The 24,042-nt window shown below is 46.1% G+C and overlaps 1 protein-coding gene across 1 annotated transcript; it reads left to right on the top strand.

Moving 5' to 3' along the window:
* The first annotated feature begins 43 nt into the window (after positions 1-43).
* SH3YL1 (SH3 and SYLF domain containing 1) lies at positions 44-23,524 on the top strand. The gene is made up of 10 exons (XM_059660648.1): positions 44-523; positions 8,892-9,002; positions 9,389-9,502; positions 11,511-11,575; positions 13,576-13,688; positions 14,530-14,658; positions 16,704-16,872; positions 17,479-17,557; positions 18,603-18,659; positions 22,676-23,524. Coding segments are annotated over exons 1-10 (1,029 nt in total). The 5' UTR covers positions 44-522; the 3' UTR covers positions 22,867-23,524.
* Positions 23,525-24,042: the final 518 nt, after the last annotated feature.

Here is a 24,042-nt window from a genome sequence, read left to right on the forward strand (position 1 = left end):
CTTAGGTCAGGGCTCTGCCGAGGGACCACCTAAGGGTGGGGAGGGCGCTAGGTGGGAGGGGCGTGGTCTACAGAGCCTTACCGGAGGGGCGGGGACCTGAGCGGCTCAGGTGGACGTCCCCCCTCACCTGGGCCTCGCGGCCGGAACCTGAGGCCCGCGATCTGGGGTAAGCGGGGTCCTCACGCGACCAGGGGCCCCTCCGGTACCCGAGGCCCCACTCCGCCCCCGAGTGCCCCGGTCGGAACCCCGCGCACAACCGTTCGCTCCGGGACAGGGACCGTCAGCCAAGTCGCCTCGGTTCTAAAAAGGTGGGGTGCCCTAGAGGCCATCTCGGGACAGTCGGGCACCGCCTTTCCCTGGCGGCCACCCGGGCAGAGCTGTCCCAGCCCCGCGCTACCTGGCCCAGGTGTGCACCGCGGGCCCGCCCTGCGCCGGGAGGCGGGGCCGGAGGAGCGCGCCTTCCTCTTCCTGGCGCGGCGTCCGCCCTCCAGGGGCCCCGGAGCGGACCAGGCTCGGGTCACAAGTGAGTAGAGTCGGCGGCGCCGCCAAGCCAGACCCGGGGTCGGGACGACTCCTTCCCCTTTGCTGGGGCGGGAACTGGTTGATGAGAGACGGTGTCAGGGGTTCTCGCTGTTGCGCATCTATTGCCGCGGAGGTCCCCTGCTCACCGTCAGGAGTTAGGGGTGACGCTGAGGTCCCCTGCTCACCGTCAGGAGTTAGGGGTGACGCTGAGGTCCCCTGCTCACCGCCAGGAGTTAGGGGTGACGCTGAGGTCCCCTGCTCACCGCCAGGAGTTAGGGGTGACGCTGAGGTCCCCTGCGCACCGCCAGGAGTTAGGGGTGACATCAGGAATCTGCCCCACAGCGGTTTGGATTAAGGGCTACTCCCAGTCGTTACAATTCACAGAAAAATTCTTCCGAAGTTTTTAATTTTATCGATTTGCAATTTGTTATTTGTAAATATCTAATATTTAAAAGGCCATGGATTTGCATCATTTTCCTCCCATTTTGTTTGAATAGGTGATATTCTAGAACTTTGGTGATGGTTGAGTTTGGCTATGCTTGAGTTGTGGGGGCAGGAGGCAGAAAGAGGGGGTGACTGTGCTTGGTGGGGGTCCCTGAAGTGACAGCCCTGCAGCTGTCACCTGGCCCTCCCTGCCATCACCCCACAGTCTGAGGTCTCTGAGAGCCAAAGAGCCCACAGACTGCCAGTGGGACCCTGTGGATCTGAGGCAGGCGGGGCTTCCTCATTCGAACAGGTGTGAGACTGCTCTGCATTGGTACCTGAGGATAGGGAAATGAGATTTACCCTGCTGGATGGAAACCTGTCATTTTCGCCCCCTTTCAACCAATATTTCTGGGTCACCACTGCTGCTCTAACCATCTGAGGGGTCCACATGTTGGGATGTTAGTTGGGGAATCTCTGCTGCCTGCCCCGGGACACCTGGGCAGTGGCTGCCTGGGGAGGTGCCACAGAGCGCTGTGTTGGAGGTTACAACAATCAAAACAAGTTCCACCCTGTTTATCATGTTTCAGGAGACCTGGTTGCTTGCCTTACTGTTCTACTTACACAAAATTTCTGTATAGTGTGTAAATACTACCCCTCATCTTTTGTAAGATTGGAAAAAATAATGGGGAAAAAAATCTTTGCTCATCAAGAGTGCTTTGACGCTTTTTAAAAATATACATATTTTTACTGATTTCAGAGAGGAGGGGAGAGGGAGAGAGTGATAGAAACGTCAATGATGAGAGAGAATCATCGATCAGCTGCCTCCTGACGCCCCCCACTAGGGAAGGAGCCTGCAACCCAGGCATGTGCCCTGACTGGGAATGGAACTGTGACCTCCTGGTTTATAGGTCAAACGCTCAACCCCTGATGATTTGACTCTTTTATCTCATGTTAGAATCTTTATTCTCAGGAGACTTCTCACTGTTTAGAATTACGGGGGTGGTGTTTCCAAAGGAAGGGAAGTGATGCAGGTCAGAGGGGAAGAGTGTCTGAGAGCCCGGCTAGTGGGATCACACAGGCTAGGGCAGGGGTGGGCAAACTTTTTGACTCGAGGGCCACAATGGGTTCTTAAACTGGACCGGAGGGCCGGAACAAAAGCATGGATGGAGTGTCTGTGTGAACTAATATAAATTCAAAGTAAACATCATTACGTAAAAGGGTACGGTCTTTTTTTTTTTTTTTTAGTTTTATTCATTTCAAACGGTCTGTAGTTTGCCCAAGGCTGTGGGAGCCACAGAGCCTCCACACCCATGTGTTTGCAGATGCATCCTTATAGGAATAACCCCATGCAGTTTAAGACCTAAGCACACTGAGGTTTGTTTTCTTCGGGAAGATTCCATTTTTTACACCAAATGATCTGGCCAGAGTGGAGTGTGTCTTCAGCTTCGGCACAGAAAGGGTCACGGTCTCCTGGGCTGGAAGTCATGTTTCACTCCCGACTCTCTGTCCCCTGGCTGCACCTGGGGTCAGGGAGCTAGAAACGCAGCCCAGGCCCCACGAATGTTTGGGTTCAAGTGGTTAGTGTTGTTTAAAGTTTGGATTAGAATTTGGATTAGGAAGGTTAATGATATGGCCGGAGAGACCGGTTTTGATTTCTAGAACTGACAACTTTGTCTCCTTAAGTCAAAGGAAGTACTTAAACCAAGGCTACAGACACATCAGAAGCGGTTTCAGAAACAGTGCCCATGTTGCCAGGCAGTGGTGTTCATGGTTGATGTGCCAGCAAAGGTTCTAGGCGAAAGGCAACTTTCAGAAGCTTACATAGATAGGCGAAGTTTCTTTTATTTGGGCTAAGGTTTAATCGGTTCAAAATATTTCTAAATATTGTTTCTTTGATTTTGGTTGAGATTTTATCAATTTAGTAAATAACCTCTATTTCATGTAAATTATAAGGCTTAATAATGAATGGAAAATTGAAAAACTGTTTCTAAACTTTTAAACTTTTCCTAGAGATACCATTGAGAAAAATAATGGTCTTGTTGATGGAAGAAAAGTTTGGGAAACCCTGGAGTCCTTGCGTCCATTCCAGACCCTTGGTGGAGGGCAGGTTGGAGACTAGTCCGTTTCCTCACCCCCATGGCAATGCCCTTCAAGAAAGACCCTACGTCCCTGTTCCCTCCCCGACCCAGCCAGAGTTTATTCCCTCTGATCATCATGTGAATCGTTTCCACATCCTAAGCTCATTCGGAGCTTTTGCGATTTCCAAAGTAAAAATTTTCTCCCCAGCCTTTTATAAACTCTTTTCTTCATTAAAACAATGTCTGAGTATGAAATTTTTCAATTATGTTAAGTTCTTTTTAAAGAAAACTTTACATCTAAGTTTCTTAGCTTGAGGTTTGGCAGCCATCCTCCTGTCAGGAGGAAACTCAAATGTTTATAGAGAATTTGCTTTGCTTTGGATTCAAGAGACTCGAGACGTTCATGATCACTCAGACGCCCACCGTGGTTAGCATGGAAGGGGCTTCTTCAGTGATGGCCTCTGTCTCCATAACTTCAGCAACAGTCGGGCCAGGCTCCGCACACTCCGTGTGTAGTCGGGGGGCTGGGTGAGCCCTGGTTGATGTTGGGAACAGGAATTACAGCTGACGTATAGCTATGCTATTATTTGTTGGTTCTGACGGGAAGTCACTATATATAAACTGTGGTCAGGCAGTGATTTTATCAGAAATTGAACAGAACCTGTATTGTTGAAACAAAGCAGCCAGGCCCTTCTGTAGTTGAGCTGAACAGAGCCGTATCCTCACCGTGACCAGTTCGCGGTGACACGGGACTGTGCCTACACAGAACTCGGGCTCGCAGATGGAGCCGTGCATCTGCAGGCCTCCTGGGCTGCATCTGAACCCCCAAGTATTTACAGAAGAGAAGAGGCGGGACCTGCCCCTGCAGCAGGATGTTTGCAGCAGCAGCTCTCAGCTGTGGAATTTGCTTATTAGATGGCTTGATTCTGCTTGGGTGTGGAGATCAAAGTGGAAAGGTTTTGGTGGGGGTAAGATGTATGCATTGGTTACCATGCTTTAGTTGCACAGGCCAGAAACCTGGGCCAGCCGAGCCCCGGTTCTCTCCCTCCAGCTCTTCTGCATGGCTCTGTCTTCAGGCTCTCTCCTTACACCCCCCAGGGGGTGACAGCTTGCAGCAAGTACCTGGAGAAAGGTTCTCCTGGCAGCGCCCACACCAGCCCTTGGCCAGGAGCCCACTGTGGACCAGCTCTGGGTAGGAAATCGAAGTGGCCCAGGAGACACGTGGGGTCATCTGTTTCACTTGAGGTGCAGCATCAATGGAGACAAACTGGTGCTGATTCCAAAATGAAAGACACGCGTGTTCAGCAGAAGGAAGAGAGTTCACTCGTTACAAACTCAGCTCCCACCTTCCTGGCTGGAGGGCTGTGGCGGCGTGAGCCTCGCTCATCTCAGCCTGAGGTGCCTGAGGCCCTTTGGAGCACCTCCTTCCGTATTTGTTCCGTTTTGTTCTCCCTTTTCTGGGAGGACCTGGAAATGACAGTGTAGGGCAGAGGGCTGTCAAGTTGTACCTTGCTCCTCTCTGACCCTGCTTTCTCTCAAGGTCTGGGAAATGCTACCGAGTCTGAGAGGCAGGCACATTTTGCTGTTAGTATATTCTCTTATAAATCCACCAATTTCATATGAAATGAACCTTTTCTACTCCTCAGGGAATTAAAGGGGTTTAACCTTTAATTCCCCCAAACCTTGCAAATACTTTATTCATTTAACAAATATGTATTGGGCAATTACTATATGTCATTATGGCATGTGCTGGAGATGCTACACTTAATAAAATAAAATAGTCAATGTGCTTATCCCCATGGCACTTACATTCCAGTGAAGGGCATGTTCCAGAAAGATCAGATACAGACAGGCAAACAGACAGACAGATAGTATAGCTAGACAGATATACATATTGACAGATATGATAGACAGGTATGTAGATAGATAGATAGATAGATAGATAGATAACAGACAGACATATTAGCCATGGCATAGACCAACTATGATGAGAAAACTTCGAGGGATGTAAGCAGTGGAGTAATATTATCTGAGATGTTACTTAGATGGAGAATTTCTTTGGAGAAATGACCATAAATTCAAGACTGGGAAACCAATGAGGAGGCAGGTGAACAGACAACACAAGAACTGATTTTCTCTGGGCCGGGCTGGTGGCTGGGGAGCGGGCGATGCCATCAGATTCTGAGCGTGTGTGGAAGGTTCAGGTTCTGAGAGGGTGGATGTGTTGATGAGCGTGAGGAATGGGAGTCACAGCTGGCCTAGGGGTGGAGTGTGAGCTCCCAGATGGATGAGACCTACCTGGAGAGGAAGCTGGGAGAACAGGTTGGGGAGGAGCGGGATGTCACAAGTTATGTTTGGATGTGTTTAACTGGAGATGCTTGCCTGATACTTGGGCCGAGCAGATAATTGATATTGTGAGTCTGGAATGTAGGGGAAGATTAAAGAGTAGATGAAACTTGGAGAATGATCTGCCATAGATGGCGCTTCAAGTCGCAGAGCCTGAGGTTTGAGTGCAAAAAGGAAGAGGCTTGGGAAGACAAGAGGACTGGGAAGGAGGCGGAGAAGGAGGGCCAGCCCGACTTTGTCGCCCTTCCTGGAGGCAGCTCCAGTCCGTGTTAGCAACTTGGTGGCATCTTTTTAAAAATGTGGCTGCTGTGTCCCTCACCACTCAGACCAGACATGGGCAGGTTTGTCCCTGCTCCTCAGGTCACTGCTTGTTCTGTGAGGGCAAAAGGGGAGAAACTGTGCCCAGAGGCCCCTGAGTCAGTAGGAGGCGGGGCCGTCATTAAGGACCCTGTCATCCCCCACAAATGCCCAGCAGTGGAGGTCGGCCCTGCCAAGATTTCAGTTATGTGAGGGGCTGTGCTGAATGGTTTCATGTAGGAGCAGCATGTAAAAGGGGTCTTGAAGACCATTTCAAGAGGTCAGAGGTTGGCAGTTTTTTCCCTAAAGGCCAAGAGGGGACATGTATTGGGCTTTGTGGGCCAAACGGCAACATTGAGGCTATATTATAGAATAAAGGTCAATTCCTTTAATATATAAATTAATAAGAAACAGAGAAATGCCCCATGAATAGACAAGAAATATTAAAAAGATTTTACAGAATTGGAAAAATATTCAACATAACTTGGGGAAGACCAGATTAAAAGTACACTGAGAATTTCATGATGAAGAAAAGGGTACTGGGTTTGCCATTTGCTGTAAACAACTAGAAACTGGGCAAGATATAAGGAATGTCTGTTTTCACATGTTGGACAACAGGCGAGTGGCGAGTGAGTCCCAGAGCGGAAGGAGGCCCAGAGCGTGGGTTCTTGTTGGGTGAAGAGCTCGTGAGCTTAGAGAGGCTCAGGCCCATGGCACTTGCAGAGCAGAGGGGGTTAGAGAGAGAGCTCAGGGAATCTCAGAGGGATCCCTGGAGTCCTTGGGTGAATGAGAGGCATTACTCGGGGACTTGGAAGGCAGGCAGGATAATTGTCAGGAGCTGTGAGGGGGACAGCCCTGGGCTGACACAGAGTGGGGATAGCAGTTCTAACCAGCCCAGGGTGAAAGAGCTCATTAAGCCCTGAGGACGTGGAGGAGAGAATACCACCCTAATTGTAGGGCCAACAGTGAGCTCAAGACTATGTACACACCTGAGCCACACATCAAAGTGTTCGCCTAGGCAGCTAGTTAGTTAATGACAAAGAAAGGGAGCAAATGGAGGCCCTGGCTAGGTGGCTCAGTTGGTGAGAGCATCGTTCTGAGACGCCAAGGTTGCAGGTTCAATTCCTGGTCAAGGCACAATACTACTACAAGAGTCAACCAATGAATGCATACATAAGTGGAACAACAAAATTGGTCTCTCTCTCAAATCAATAAATAAAAATAAAAAAGAAAGGGAGCAGATGGAGCCAGACACCTAATTAAGCATTAAGCCAGGTCTGCTACGACCTAGATCCTTGACATCCCAGGGGACAGCGCATCATCTGCCAAACAGAGGCTAATCCCCAGGAGGGAGGAGGGACAGGTTTTCCAATCCCTCAGGGGACAGCTGGCTGTTCCCCCAGATTCCAGAAGGGGGGACCAGTAAAAGAGAAATTCCTCTGCTGAGGCATGTGCAGTAAGAGCCTAGATGGCGACCAAAAAGGGGAGGAGTCTAGCCTGGGAAAAGGAAGTGGTTGGGTAAGGGGGGGCCCATCACGGCCCTCAGAGATGCATGTGCTTCCTCTCTGTAGCAGCAGTGTGGGCCCGAGTGCAGCCTCAGCAGAGGACCTACCTGCCCATGGGTGTATGACACCCAGGGAAGTTCTGCATCTCTGGGTCCGGCCCTCCGGGGCCTGATAGCCGTGGTTGCAGGCTTGCGCCCCAGAGGCTGGACTCCTTCCACACTGGACGGAGCTGAGCCCCTGGTCATGGAGGGGACACTAGGACTTGGGGACAGTCCTCTGTTTTCGCTCCATTAAACCTTGCCCTATGCTTCAAGTCCATGGGTCCCCGAAATGCTTTCCTTGCAATTCTGTGGAAGAACCCTATTTCCACCAGTAACAAAAGAAAGCCTTGACTCCCTACCTGCTCACAACTTCTAGCAACCACCACTTTTACTAGAAATGGGTAGACACAGGAAAATATAATCCATAACTAGGAGAAAAGTCCCTCAGAAACAGGCCCAGGCAGAACAGAGATGATGCAGTGAGCAGACAAGAGCATAAAAGCACCTTTTACAATACGCTGGAGGACTTAAAGAGCATAAACACAATGAGCACAAAAACGGCAGGCACGAAAAACAACCAGTGGAACTTTCAGAACCAGAAACACAGTCTTTAAAATGAAACATTGGAAATAAACTCACAAAACTTCTTAAAAATAAATAAAAATGAAACATTGATTTGATGGTCTGAACAGCAGATTTCACATTAAACCTCTTGATTTCTTTGGCTCTTCTGGTCCCCTGTCTGGAAATAGGGAATGATCTTGTTTTAAAATGTCTTCTACACCCAATGTTGCCTCACAGTCTTTGGAATTTCCATGGAATTATTATGCCAATATGAATTCCCCATGCGCATGTATTAAACTTTGATGTTCTCCTGTTAACCTGTCTCTGTTAATTTGGTTATTAGCTCAGAAGGTGGGAGGAAAAGTATTACTATTCTTTAGCCCCCACACAAGCAACACTGGAGTGCAAAGTGCTGTACAAATGCTAGCCTTTGTTGCTTAATCACTCAATTCCCAAGTCTCCTGGAATTTTACTACCAATAAGGAAAATCTGTACAGACCTCTCAAACATTTTTGACAAAAATAGCCAACTATGTTAAGTTTTACATGAGCTAACATAGACAGTTATAAAGTACATCTTTTTAAAATTCCTATATAATAAAAGGCTAATATGCAAATTGTCCCCTCGACCGGGCGTTCGACCAGGGTTTGGGGCTGGCTAACCGTCCGCAGCCCCTTCCCCGTCCGTGCATGAATTCATGCACCGGGCCTCCACGATTTTAATGTTTGTATTAGTACTGGGTTGAGTTAAGAATCACAGGGAGGTCAAGGGCGGGGGAAAAAAAGGGACACATATGTAATACCCTTTGTAATACTGTAAGCAATAAAAAAAAACAAAACTGAAAAAAAAAAAAGTATCACAGGGAGGACATACATAATTGTGAAGATCCTTTAGAATCCCATGATTTTATAATACCTGAGATGTTTAGGGTTCCCAATCTCCTAGTGAATTTACTTTACTAGGAAAACAGAGATGAAACAATTAGTAATTGAGGATTTCCAGTTCATTTTCTTTGTCTGTTAGGGTATGAGTTGTTAATGCTTAATTGTGTATGAGAAAAAAATGAAATGACAATAAATTTGTAACTTCTATCTTTTTTTAAAATGTTTTAGTGAATAACCCTATACCTTCCAATTTGAAATCGGAAGCAAAAAAGGCTGCTAAAATTCTAAGAGAATTCACAGAAATAACTTCCAGAAATGGACCTGATAAGATCATTCCTGGTAGGTAAATAAAACCGTGCTGTGAATTTCTAAATTTGCTTTGCTTTCTAACTTGCGTGTTGCATGCCTTGACTTCAGGCTGCCAACCCCCTGAGAGAGCAAGTCCTCACCCACCTTTTTCTCTTGGCTGATCCTCCCAGCTGTATCTCACCTATTATGGCCGTGTCGGGGTTTTTGAGCCCTTACGATGTTGCGTTTGCAGAAACAACATAGAGGCTGAGCTGGGAGTTGGGGACCCCCACCTCTCAACTGTCCCGTAACCACATTTTATCTGTAGCTCCAATGTGCCCTTAAGGCTCCTCGTGAGAACCCAGGAATCGGCCCAGCACACCTGTGTGCGTGAAATCTGCTGGCACCTGCTCACCTGTTGTCTCTGACCTTTGCAGCCCACGTGATTGCCAAGGCCAAGGGCCTTGCGGTTCTGTCTGTGATAAAAGCTGGGTTTCTGGTAACAGCGCGAGGAGGCAGCGGGATCGTGTTGGCTCGACTTCCAGACGGAAGTAAGTGACGTTTCTTCACGTGGGGAGGAGAGAATCCTGCATATTCACTGTTCTGTTTCCATGTGAACACATTTCACAGGGAGTATGGCAGGCTTGCCAGGCCCCAAACCTGTCATCCTGAGGGCTCCCTGGGTGTGTCCGGGGTATCAAACAGCTCAGGGCCATGAGCCGTCACTGTTCTCTTCCTAAAACATTGGATGAGATCCAGGTTGACCTGGCTTTGTCTTGTATACATTTGTAGTTCTTTCATGGAGCAAATATTAAACAGGACGAAATTTGCACCTGCTGTTAACTATGAGTTCTTATTCCTCAACTTCATGCCACAATGCTTTTCTTTTGTTTTGTGGAATTTTATAAGAAAATGAGAGCCATCTGTAGCTCCTGTGAGAAGTCATTTGAACGAATATCCCCAGAGCAGAATGCTATCAAGATCAATATAATTTGGTTTCACTTTCTTCAATGAAATCTAATACTTGATTTCTCAGAGGTGAAATCGAAGTGTGTTTGCCTTGAACCCCAAGAACCAGCATGGAGAGTAAGACTTAGAGTGTGTGCAGGCCTGCTAGGACCAACTAAATGCTTCTTAGACCAACTGAACATTGCTGTTCAGCCCTATAAGTGAGCACATTTTGGTGTAAATAGTTATTTTTTCGTGTAGATAGTTTGTGAGACATTCACCGACAATGGGTACATCTAGGCGTCTGTGGGGCACACAGCCTTTGAACCTCAGTCGCTGGACCCCCCTGGGGAGGTATCCCCCCCAAAGTGAGAGTCCTCCAAGCTGTGGCTCAGCTCTCAGAGCTGGAAGCACAGCTGTGAGACAAAAGCGACAGAATTCTCTCCTCTCAAGCATCACCCCAATTTTTATGGCCAGATTTCCCAGTAAGTAGCACAATCAAAGTGGGGGTACATTCAGAGAGAGTCCACGCCGGGTGAGCCCCAAATCTCTAAGGAGGCCTCAGCACTGTAGGTCCCTTTGGTCACTGACAGATGACTACGCAGAAGGTGGGAGTGCTTTCGGCCTCTAGAGTTTCACTCTGAGCCCTTACATTTCTCTCCCATCTTGCCCAGTGGTGGCTGCTCAGGATAATTTAAAAGCTGCCCAAATGAGGCACAGAGAATTCCTGGATCCCTGCTGGATGGGGATAGAGGCAGTTCCTAACATAGGGAATGGAAAATAATGTTGGCATTTAAGACACTAATTTCTGTCATCAAAATTTCTGTCTAAGTCCGGACAGATTAGTTCTGGGTAGACTCGATAGTTATCATCTGGAATGCATGCAGGAAGGAAAGTCTGATTTAGAAGCTGATAAGCATTTCAAGAAATGACTATATCTGGACCATTCCACACTCCCCCAACCAAATTAATGTTTTTTCTAGACTTGTTTAACCTGTTTCTATATCAGACAAAAATAAGCATAAAATACTCATGCAAATGCAATTACTGTGCTTAGTGTCCAAATGTAAGGAAATATATTTTACTAGAATTTTAATCATCTGGAATGTATAGCCTATTCCTTGTGCTTTTACTAGGCACAAAGGGTGTCAAACAGTTTTTGCCCTTGGAAATGTAAAATATAAACCGTGTAGTATTGTGTTACCCTCAGGGGTGGTTATAATCCTAGTAAACTCTCAATCCTTTTACTCTCAGATCTACGATAAAATTCTCACCAATGGCTAGAATTATGGCTCAATTATTCTGTAAAACATGTTGATTGTTGAAGTTGTCAAATGCTAAGTAAGTTTAGTTGGTGAGAATTCAATAGTTTGGTATTAGGCATGTTTATTGAGAAAGATTAGACCACATGTATTTGTGAGTCTGAGACTCATAATGAGTATCTAATATTTTTAACTTAAAAATTATATATAAAGAACATTTACAAACATAGAGGAAAATGTCAGATTCTTCTTATTTTAAAAGGAAACGGTATTCATCCTCATGTTAGCATTTCCCCTGATATTTGCGTGATGGGTCTGACTTTGGAGTGACGTGTGCTTGTTTTATTAGAGTGGTCCGCACCTTCCGCCATCGGGATCGCGGGGCTCGGAGGAGGATTTGAAATCGGAATCGAGGTAAGCGGCCAGTGGTACGCACACGATCATGAGTCCTCCAAAAGCAACTGAAACCTAACACCTGGAAGTGAGAGATTTCCACCCGTGTTTATTTTACCAAAAACCTATGGAAACGGTTCCCTTTTATCCTCTTGATGAACCTCTCCCTATCTCACGTGACTATCTTCTTCCTTTTCTCTCATTGACATAGAATTTTTTTCATTTGCCATATTTCCACCTTTGGGGTCTGTAGAACAGATACGTCTCAGGCTGGCCACGCGGGCGATGTGTCGGTGACTCCTCACGCCAGGTTACGGCCACTCTTTCCACAGCCTTGGCCTCCACGCACCGCTGGGGCCTGCTCTGGGGTTTCTCTCAAATAGCATTTATTTAAAAAACAATGAGAGGCCCTGGCCGGGTAGCTCAGTTGGTTAGAGCGTCGCCCCAATACGCCAAGGTTGTGGGTTCTATGCTTGGTCACAACACATATAAGAATCAACCAATGGCCCTTGCTGGTTTGGCTCAGTAGATAGAGTGGCGGCCTGTGGACTGAAGGGTCCCAGATTTGATTCCGGTCAAGGGCACATGCCTGGGTTGCTGCTTGATACCTCAGGTGGGGCATGCAGGAGGCAGCCGATCTATGATTCTCTCTCGTCATTGATGTGTCTATCTCTCTCTCCTTCTCCCTTCCTCTTTGAAATCAATAAAAATATATTTAAAAAAAGAATCAATATTTTAAAAAAAAGAATCAACCAATGAATGTATAGATGGGTGAAACAACAAATCAATGTTTCTCTCTCTGTGTGGGTCTTTCCCTTTCTCTTTCCCTCTAAATTCAATCAATAATTTTTTTAAAAAAAGGATGATAGACTAAGTAATAATGACTTCAATAAATCTAATGTAGCAAAGACTACCCATGAGTGTCTTCATGATGATTCCTTGGAAACTGGATGCAGTCCCTAGTGCACGTTAAGAGACTTGGAAAACAAGTACAGGAACACGGAGTCCTCTCACCCAGTAAATGCAACGGAAAGATGTGAGGAAAACATGTTGTAAGATGGTGTGCTCGGTTGTCTTCCCAAAGCAGTTGGGTCCAGTGGTGGAGCTGCAGGGGCGAGGACTGAGCGGGCAGCACTGTCCAGTTCTGGCCGAGCGCCTTCCAGCGCGTGCTCTCGGTCAGCTCATGCCCTCACTGTAAGAGGCAAAGGCAGCCTTCCCTCGGGTTTACAGTAAATGAATCTGTAGGTGAAGCTACTGGAATGCGTGAGCTGCGAGAGGAGGCGTTGGGAGGAGACGCGGTGTCTGTCGCCTGAGGGACGGGCCTGTCATGTTTTCCGTGCTCCCCTTGGGTGCCACCAGCGGCGAGTCTGGAAAACCAATGCGTTCCCCACGCCGAGAGGCCTTGAGCGTCCTCGTTCTAGGTTCGCTTAGACTTAGAGAGGGAGGTCATAGCGACAGGCACTGGGAAACGTCACTGTGTTTCTTCCTGATGGTTTGAACCTCTGTGGCATAAAATGAAGTGTCTGCTGTGCAGTTCACGGGGACTGGGCGCCAGGCCTTGGCGGGGATGTCGGCGTGGACCTGTCCTGGGAACCAGGGCCTCTGGGCGGTGGCCTCCACCCCACTCCTGTCTGTGCTCTCAGCTTGGCTTCCCTGAGGGGTTAGTGCCGGGGTACCTGTGATGTTCCCCTCCAACCCCTGTTTGATCTGTTCTGTCATCGCTGTGACAGTTCACTTAACCTCACGACACCCCTGTCACCACCTGCATTACCAGGTTGCTGGGGAGAGTAAGAGATAATGCATGAGCCCTCACAGTGTGTCAGGAGTTTGCCGTCATCGGTGGAAATGCCAGCTGCTTACATCCTCAGCTCAAGATGAAAAATATGACTGTCCTGTTCTTTCCCTGTCTACACTGAAATGCTTACTACAGTGTATATATTATATTTGCGTTTTAATCAGCTTATATTTTAAATAATAGTTAAACATAATTATTTTTGCATAAATGGGTTTCTACATTTTAGGTGTCGGATTTGGTTATAATTTTGAATTATGGCCGAGCGGTAGAAGCTTTTGCAAAAGGTGGCAACCTAACCCTCGGAGGGAATTTGACTGTGGCAGTCGGGCCTTTGGGAAGGTGAGTTCTGTAAAATACATTGGAACAGCTGTGGGATAGGAAAGTGTTAAAAACTATATATTAACGTGTGTTAAGAGGAAACTTGAATTCACATGAAGCAAAGTTACGATCTCTGTATCTCACAGAAGGTTTGAGGTTGCTTACAAATAACAAATTTACAGAACATAGCCAGTGTGATAAAATGAGAAAATTTGCACACACAAGAAACTAAACATTTCTGAAATTCCAGCCATTGTATTTTCTGGAACTGAACACAAATTTCACATTAAACTTTGGAGCCAAAGCAAGTTAAACTTTAACTGGTAAAGGGTGGTGGGGATCAGAAACGAAAAGGCTCTCTTTCCAAACTGAATTATGAAAAATCGAAAAGGAAGTGTCTCACTTGAGTGTTGTTTGAAACACAGTGGATTTTCCTTCTGTTAGTGAAGTACTGTTGTGCTCGCTGAGCAGTTGAGGAACTTTTTATACCCAGATTGTTTAAAGAAGCCACACGGTAAAATCATCGGAAAAGAGGTCTAAGTTCCATGAAAAGCCTCAGTGTAAAAAGAACCCAGTCCTTGGCACCTGGAGAGCATTCCCTGTTTGGGGAAAGGAAGGCAGGAAGATGAAAGCTGTCCTTGAGTCCTCGGCACTGAACCCCTGGGCTGAGTCCGGGGCCCTGTCCTTCCCCTCGACCCCGCTTCCCTGCACCCCTCACGCCCACGCAGGCCGGCCACAGGAAGCGAGCGTGTAAAGGCCTGAAGGAAGACAGGCCAGCCTTGGGGTCAGAGGTCAGTGCTGCCCTCGCACCGTCTGTGGGTGCAGAGCCTCTCTCAGGTGTGACCAACCCTCTGTTTCGCAGGAATTTGGAGGGAAACGTCGCCCTGCGGAGCTCGGCCGCCGTCTTCACGTACTGCAGGTCCCGGGGGCTCTTTGCTGGCATCAGCTTGGAAGGCAGCTGCTTGATTGAAAGGAAGGAGACCAATCGGAAGTAAGTGCAAGGCGAGTAACGGTCACTGACGCGAAGAAGGTGTCATGAGAAGAGAATGTTGGGTAACTGTATACAGCGCTAGTTCCTTTGTCTACTCCTTTTTTAAATTAACAACATATGACTCCGAGAGGGTGTTTCTTCATTTAAAAATTCAATGTGAGATAATATGTACCTACTAGAGGCCCAGTGCATGATGTTCGTGCACTTGGGGGGCGGGCCTCAGCCCGGCCTGCGCTCTCTTGCAGTCCGGGACCCCTCGGTCCTTACAGCCGCCTGCAGTGGAGGCGGGAGAGGCTCCTGCCACTGCCGCGATGCTCGGTCGCTCGCTCGCCAGCCATGAGTCCTGCTTCTGGCTGAGCAGTTCCTGCTGTGGGAGCGCACTGACCATCAGGGGGCAGCTCCTGTGTTAAGTGTCTGCCCCCTGGTGGTCAGTGCACGTTATAGCGACCAATCCTTCCGCTGTTTGGTCGATTTGCATATTATACTTTTATTATATAGAATAGAAAGCTTAGAAAACACAAAAAATTAAAAGGGGGGAAAACATTTTACCCCTTTAAAGATTATTCACCGTTTGTTTTGTTGCCTCCTAATATTTTTCTAAGCATACTTTTCTTTTGTTTTGCCACATGTGATAGTAGCATAAGTTCTTTTTAAAAATATATTTTTATTGATTTCAGAGAGAAAGGGGAAGGGAGTGAGAAATTGAAACATCAATGATGAGAGAGAATCATTGATTGGCTGCCTCCTGCAGGCCTGCTACTGGGGATTGAGCCTGCAACCCGGACATGTGCCCTTGCCTGGAATCGAACCTGGGACCCTTCAGTCCTCAGGCGATGCTCTATCCACTGAGCCAGGGCAAGATTCTATTGTAAATCCTATTTTTTCACTTAGCATTATAAGAATCATAAATGTAAGTTAATGGCTCCATAGTATTCTATGAGGTGGATGTGCCCTATTAGGTATATTTTTAGAGGCCCGGGCTAGTTATGACTGTAGGTCCGTCAGAATGTGTCTCCTGTGAAAGTTTCCTGTTATCACATTCATTCTTCCATAAAAGACAGACCACTTTACACTTTTAAAAAAATGGATTTGGATGTACTTATAGGCCAAGAGGAACTTTCACTCTAAACAGGCATCTGGCTAATTTTTCCCAAAGCAACTCTTTAAAACCTCCTCTAAAATATGTCTGCTTGCCCAGGAAAAGGTAAAGCGCTAAGACCCACTGCTTCCAGAACCTGGCGGGGATTCCTCCCTGTGGGAGCCAATGGAGCTGACCAGGTGGTTCACAGCAGACAGACCCCCCCCCCCCCCCGCTCCCAAAGAGAGAGAAACCCATGCAAAGTCAGTGCCAGTCCACTCACGATTCAGCAGCACTCGGTCGCATGCCATGTAAACACCCAGGCCAGACAGCAGGGAGGGTGGCGGGACGTGCAGGGTGATGGAGCTCTCCATCAGGAAGTTGAGGTGTTTCTACCTCCGGTTTTATGAATCTGAGAAATACAGGCCAAGAAAGCCTTTAGGGACTTCTGACTTTAGACCTTTGGAAGACTTTCCCACTCAAGTTCATCTAAATTCTGGGAAACTAAAACACATATAATCAACTGCAGGCCTTCCAAACATGTAAGGCAGATCCTTGTATGATTTTGAAGCAAATAGCCATTTAAAGAAATTGCAAAGGCATATATGTTGAAATAAAGCCTTAGGCTAGGGTGATTGAGAAACATAAAAAATAAAAACCTGCAAAAATGTATCTGCTTGTAGGTGTATTTGCAAAAGTGTCGATATACTGTACCACGTATGGTCACGTATGTTTGTATAGACAAGTGTCTGTGTGTATATGTGGTGTGCATTTTGTATTTTGTGCATATCAGAGTACTGAAGGTGGTGCCCCCAGAGGTGAGCATGGAGGTGCATTCCGGGTTAACGTGGGTATGGCTTTTGGTTAGTTTGAAACGTAGTGTATGAGCGCACACACACACAGGACTTCCTCTAGAAAGGATCCGTGTCTATAAAAGAAATGTTCTTGATTTGACATTTCTTTTTAGGTTTTATTGTCAAGATGTTCGAGCGTATGACATTTTATTTGGAGACATGCCGCGGCCTGCTCAAGCGGAGGACCTTTACGAAATCCTTGATGCGTTCACTGAGAAGTATGAGAGCGAGGGACAGCGGATCAATGCGAGGAGAGCCGCCCGGGAGCGGAGGAAGGCTCTGGTGCCGTTGGTTTACTTTCTCTGTAGCCACAGGCACCTCCCTACAGAGTACTCTGTCCTTGAACCAGCTTCCTAATAACCTTGAACTCCCTCGGACCTCATTTACCTAACGTGCTTGTGAGAGTGTCCTACGGCCTTCACATGCCCCCTGCACAGGTTTCAGAGGGAAGCGCAGTCCTTTCCCACGCTGCGTTTCTCCAAAGGCAGGACTTTGTCATTTCAGTGACCCACACGGAGGTGTGGAAGGGAGCGGGCTTGTGGGCCTTGGTTACCTAAGTCCACAACCGCTTTCAGTCGCTTAACCCGCCTTAAAGAATGAAAACTGACTCACGGAGTTAGAACTGCCACTGCGCTCCCGGCCACCACTTACTGTGCCTGCAGGTTGTCAGAGGGACCTGGGCCAGGTGCGCTTCCTGTGACAGGGCACCCCCGGGTATGTTGGGGTCCAGTTCAGCTAAGTGCCCAGAGCAGCACCTGTGAGCATGAGGGACTTCATTTGTCAGCGCACGGGGTAGGCTTTGCCACATGCACTCATTAGGAGAAAGGCCTTGTGTGCTCCTGGGTAAAATGGGATTTTTATTACATGCATTTTTTTATTCCTCCCAAGGCTCAAGAATTACCTCCAAAACCACTGTCAAGACCACAGCCATCATCTCCACAGGGCCCACTGAGCTCTGGCTCTCAGAGTAAGTATTTTTTTTACAATTCAAATACAATGAGAATTAAGCAGTTATTAAATATTATTATTAAAAAATGGAGCCACATTGTTGAATTTTACAGTTGAATAAAAGAACCAGTGGGTATTAAAGAAAGAAAAGCGAATGCTCAAGCCTCTTCTAAATGCCCAAGACACATTCTCGTGGCTATGATTTGTTAGGGTCTCTATTCTCGTTCAGAAGAAGCGGGTTTAAAATGGGAACAAAATAAGCCTGTTTTTCTTATATATTCACAGATTCCTATTTCTGAATATTAATTTTATCCTCCATCTTGGGATCTCAGGGTTTCGGAAGGTGGTTTTAGAATAGACTGGATTATGCAGCACCATGTCCTGGCCTTTGCCCCTTTCCATCACTCTCTCTGACGACGGTCACTCTTAGAATTCTGCTTTGCACGTGGAGAGGGCACCAGTAAACGGCATGCATTCAAGCAGGTGGTGCTCTGTATAATCTCGATGGTCGGGGAGGCTGTGCCGGGCTTTGGAGAACAAAGATGAGGCTCACTTGCGTCCTGCAAGCACTTTCAGGCTAGGAGATGCCCCCGTGGAAGTGCGACCGAGGCCCCTGGAAGGAAGTTGATGATGTCTGGGGAGTGCGTGCTGTTTAAAAATCATTTCCGGGGTTATGCAAGCAAGGATGTTCAAAAATCTCGGGCTTGGGAGTTATGAGCTTTTAGATTCAGGCGTTTTAGGATCACGTCTGTAAAAAGACATGTCTACTAGTCTATTTGCCATGGGTGTGTCACTATGAGGCCTGCATTGTGGCTTATGTGCTAAGGTATCAGATGTGCCTTAAGGTATCATGCCATCCATCTCCCTTAAGCCTGGTGTACGTTCTGGATTTTCTCAGGCATTCCTTGATTTAAAGCATGATAAAATAATGGCGTTTATATCAATTATTGTGATTTACAATATTTGCTTAGCAAGGGCAAAGTTTGGCATTCTTGGATACTTTATATACTATAAACTAGTTTTCTAAATGTTTCCCCCCATCTTTTTTTTTTTTTTTTTTGCAGGTGACAGAAACGAATATAAACTCTACCCTGAGCTTCCCAGCTATCCTGAGAGAGTCGGTAAATAAAAATACCCACATAGAGTGATTTCTCTCCATCGATAGCCACAAGCTGTCTGATTTCTCTGGCGGTTGTAAAACACCTCAGGGACGGTATTCGACTCCCTTATTAGCTGTACAGGAATCCACATGGTTGTGAGAAGCACTTCATTTAAAAAAAACGTGATGCTCTTGTTCTCTTACTTGCTTGACTTGGAGGTAATGAGGGTGACATGGAAGCCAAACAGTTACCTGCTGAGAAGCACCTGGGCTCGGACTAGATGCTGCTGACTCAGGGCCACAGCCTTGTCTGGACGCAGGGGCCAGGCCACCAGCAGACACGTCACTGCAGCAAATGTGCACAGACGTTTCCTGTCCAAACGCTGGGCTGTCCAAGGCTGAGGTTCCCCTGCCTCTTGTCTGGGCAGATGTGTGGCCGCATCTGGGTTACATTACGCACTGAGACAGGGAGGGGACCGGCCTTGCTGATTGGGAGCCTCAGGGCAGCTGCCAATCACTAACTCTGATATAACCTGTTTCCTGTTCAGTGTAGCCCTGATTTGGGAGAGAAAAATGATCCCTATTTGAATTCAACTCGAATCTTAGGATGAAAATGGCCCATTGGTTCAGATCCTGCAGATCTCTGTTAAGCACAGGAATGTGACCCACCAGGCCCGCGTCCCTCAAGGCGCCTGTGAATGCCTATGGCTCGCAACCCAGGGTCCCATGGTCTCCCTTCCCGAAGGACGGACCGGCTGGACTCACTTATTGTTTAAAGGAATTATTTTGTGGGCATTAAACTTTTCCTAATGGAAATTTCCCTTCTGTTTACAGTGAAGAGGAACTTTAGGGCATTTCCTGCTTATTGCAGAAAAAGCTCACAGTAGGCCGTGGCATCGGTGGCCTGGGCACAGCCTCACTCGGGCGTGGCCTCCTGTTTTCCCAGCACCTGACTGGGGGTTGGGTGGCGCCTGGCAGGCCTGTGTCTGCCTGTCTGTGACCCTTCCCCTCCCCCGCCCGCCCCCCGCCATCTCTGCTCAGACACACAGGGAAAGAGGAGGGCAAACATCAGCCTCCTCAACCCAGCAGGACTGCCTTGCTCTCTGCGGCAGCACAAACCACCTGCCCTGCCCTTACCCACCTTCCCATCAGGGCTTCATTCTGGTCTCACCTGGAAACTGTGACTCAGAGGGAATTAGACAAAACCTGAGGGCGGGCAGGCATGGGGCCAGGTCTGCCATCCTCTCTCTTTCCTCCTCTCTAGTTCATACTATCTTTCCTCTCCAAATTGTTCATCATAAACTATGCTCCCAGGACCAGTAAAAACTAGTTCAGTTATTTGTGTGGTCTTAGTAATGCAGTGATGCAGAAAAATGCACCAATTCTTGGAAATTTGCCTAACAAACGTAAAATGCTTGGATGCATGTGCATTCAGTCTGTGGAACACAATTTGATGCTTGTGTGATTGCTGAGGACTTGGGTATAATGTTGTCCAGAGTGCCAGGAACAGACTTTGGGATTCAAACTCACTGCCTTGGGCAGGTCACTCAACATGTGGCTGTCCCATTGGAGGTGCAGGGTGAGCGGATGCATGTCCGTGCCCGTCCGTGCCTGACTCAGGAACAGTGACTGCTACCTGTTATCTTTGTATGTGTCTCTCCTGTGCACTTTGACCTCTGTGACCACAATGTGTGCGTGTGGGGCAGCTAAGATGGCCTGACGGTCACAGGCACTCTCTTCCCTCCTCCTCCTGTTATACCAGGTGTCTTGGACCCAGAAGGAGGAGTTATTGGAGGGTCTTCCTTGTTTGAGGTTAATTGAGATCTAGCTTTATAGATGGAGGTGTAAATATCATTATTAATAAGACAGTAATTTTTAGATTGATTTTTATTTAACATTAACTTACATCCTTCTGACCTAATGACAATGAGGACTTGCTCTGTGTCCCACTCAGTGCAGTTATCACGGCTCCTTTCTTGCCATATACAAATGACTTATTAATACAGGTTAGCAGTCATTTAGCTGGTGTAGATTATATCCAGATATATCAGAAGCTTATTCTTTTTTGTGACATTCTTTTAACCTATTCCTTCAAATGGATAGATAAGAAGTAAATATACCATCAAGTATAAAAATATGCAGAACTGTTTTATGATAGCAAAACAATATGAGTAATATCTCTAATATATCAGTGACTATGAAGGTGATTTCTTTAGGGGACTCAAAGGACAGCATGCACGTGCCTTATAGAAAGACCTGTAGTACCATCTTGTGTGGCTACAGATTCAGTGCTTCAGCTACAGTAGTTTAATTAAAGTGCTATTTTTATTTCTTTCTGATAGGCCAAGTTCAGTTTATTTTTTATTATATCATAGGATCTAATAAGTAACTGATTTTAGAATTCACTTATGTTTTCAGTATATCTGCACTTAGATGCAATCAGCAAGCATCTCATTGCATAATTCCTGCAGTTATATGAAACAGAAATGCTGAGTTCCAAGTTGCTGAGCACACAGAAGTCATCTGCTTATATTTAAATGACGCTATACAGTTTCTAATATTTAATGCTTTTTGCTCAATTTTTAAAAATATTTTTTTATTGATATCAGACAGGCAGGGAGAGCGAAAGAGAGATAGAAACATTGATGATGAGAGAATCATTGATTGGCTGCCTCCTGCATGCCCCCCACTGGAGATCAAGCCCGCAACCCAAGCATGAGCCCTGACCGGGAATTGAACCCTGGTCTCCTGGTTCACAGGTCTTTGCTCAACTACTGAGCCATGTCAACTACTGAGCCATGCTAGCCAGGCAGCCTTTTGCTCATGTTAGCCACTCAATTCTCAAAGTATTTTTCCTGATATAATACATTAAATTCTACACATCGTGTTGAAGTTTTTGTTAAACATACGCAGATATGCTTCTCGATGTGACTATTTAAATATCACCTCTGTTTTGAGAGAAAGGACCAATGAGGTGCAGAAATGAAAACACCCATGAAGCCCACAGGGAAAAGCTGCTGATAAAACTGCCCCATGTACACACCCGAGCCAGAGCCCTTGTAGCCAGGGTCTCCACAGCCTGGGATAATGGAATCGTTCGTGATACAACTTTTAGCCTAAGTACCGGCTTTTCTCTAACAGCTGCAACTCGTGGAGCCATCATAGCTACCCTATTAAAATAAGAAAAACATAAACAATATTACCATATAGGCTATTCAAATTTCAAACAATTATAACCACAAATATTTGCTAAATGTTTTGCTAAGTATAGAATAATGTGCAGTTTGACTTGTGTGGACTTAGTGTTATTACCAAACATTTGCTCTTTGCAAAAAGGAAAATCATCCTATATAATATAAACCCAGCAACTGAATGGTGGAACCACCAGAATGACCGGTCGACCAGTCGTTATGATGCTCACTAACCACCGGAGGGCATATGCTCAATGCAGGAGCTGCCCATTGTTGGTCAGTGTGGGAGCACCGCTCAGCTGACTGGGATGAGTAGTGCTCCTACAGCGGCTGATCCCTGCAGGCCACACCCCCCACCAGTGCACAAATCCCATGCACCAGGCCTCTAGTCTATCTATATATATAAAAGCCTAAGTGACTGTTAGACTGTTCAACTAGTAGCTATGGTGTGCACTGACCACTGGGGGCAGACGCTCAAAGCACAGGCATGGAAACATGGAACAGACTGATGAATCTCAGAGGGAAGGAGGGAGGGCAGGAAGAGATTAACCAAAGATCTTATATGCATACTAGAGACCTGGTGCACGGATTCGTGCACCAATGGGGTCCCTCAGCCTGGTCTGTGAGGATCGGGCCAAAACCGGCAGTCCGACATCCCCCGAGGGGTCTGGGCACTGGGCTTCTAGTAAGTATTATAATGATGACAATCACCCAGACCATCTCTGTGGGTTCCACAGGCCTTCAAGGCCTCTGAATACCCTAAGTCATTCATTTCTATCTCACCTACATATATTCCCAGTTTTTCCTAGAAAAGCGTGAATCATTTAAATATTTTTTCTTGTTTTAGGCAATTCCAGGCGACCCACAGAAGTGACAGCACTGTATTCTTTTGAAGGACAACAGCCAGGGGATTTGAGTTTTAAAGCTGGAGACAGAATCACAGTGACGTCAAAAACGGATTCGAATTTTGATTGGTGGGAAGGAAGCCTTCGAGGTCAGACTGGCATTTTTCCAGCCAACTATGTTACCATGAATTAAGCTTTATACTATTTTCTTCTTGGAGAATTATAAAAAAATAATTGTTTCCTCACTGGATACAGTTAAGCAATGTTGAGCATAAGTTTAAAAATTTGGCAAGAATAAGAAACAAAAGAAACCCAAATTGGAAAGGAAAAACATTTATCCTTTATGTAAAATAATGTATTTTTCCACCTATAAATAAATGATTAACATATATCTTTAAATGCTTTGTACTAATTTTATCGCATATACCATTTAATAGTTAAGATCCTCAATTTATATGGTCGCAGTTCTTTTGTGTTTATTTTCGAACATCACTAAATGTTTGATTTGGCAATGTATATGGTAACGGTTTCTTTTCAGGCATAAATACACATATTTTTGCAAAGTGACTAGAGAAAAGAAATCACCTTACACAGGCAAGTGGTAGTAATACTTAGAGTTGTAGGTATTAACTAGAATGTGAATCCTTAAAATTTATCTTTATAGCTGTAAAAATTGTATATAGAAATTTATAGTAGAAACACTATTACAAAGTTCAGCCACTATGCACTAAAAATATATCTATTAATTTTTATCTTTATAAGGTTATGTTTGTTCATTTCCAGCAGTACTAAAAGCAACTTATGTTGACATGGTTTAGTTGTCCCTAAATAAATGATTTTCAAATGCTAAACTAATGTCTTGATTTTTTTTTTTTCTTATTTTCTGTTTGTAAAGTAAGCATCGGTCCTGTGGTTGGTCTGCAGTTTAGCACCCACCTCCACGATTGGGCTGCCTGGCTTTTCTTTCAGCTTTATTAGCATTTAACTGACAGATAAAATTGGAAACTGTGTAAAGAGGATGACATGATAATTTGACACACACCTACATTGTGAAAGGACTCCCACTGAGTCAACACATCCACCATCTCACACATTTACCTTTGTTTAAAATATATATTTCAGATGCAGTTGGTTCTTTATAAAATTCCATTCAGTCATCTTATGTCTTCTGATTGGTAAATTTAGTCCATTTACATTTTTTAATATGTTTTCATTGATTTCAGAGAGAGGAAGGGAGAGGGAGAGATAGAGACCCCAATGATGACAGAGCATCGGCCATCAGCTGCTTCCTACGCCCCCTCCTGGGGAATGAGCCCCCTTTGCACCCTCTCAGTCCCTCTAACCCTCCCTAGGACTCCAGACTCTCAGC

This window comes from Myotis daubentonii, chromosome 12 (genome assembly GCF_963259705.1).
Source record: "Myotis daubentonii chromosome 12, mMyoDau2.1, whole genome shotgun sequence".
Taxonomy (NCBI): Eukaryota; Metazoa; Chordata; class Mammalia; order Chiroptera; family Vespertilionidae; genus Myotis; species Myotis daubentonii.

Excerpts from the sequence above, each read along its gene's own strand:
- SH3YL1 (XM_059660648.1), top strand. Across the intron at positions 11,576-13,575 it reads GATTTGAAATCGGAATCGAG|GTGTCGGATTTGGTTATAAT; the intron begins GTAAGCGGCCAG and ends TCTACATTTTAG. Across the intron at positions 18,660-22,675 it reads CAGCTATCCTGAGAGAGTCG|GCAATTCCAGGCGACCCACA; the intron begins GTAAATAAAAAT and ends TTCTTGTTTTAG.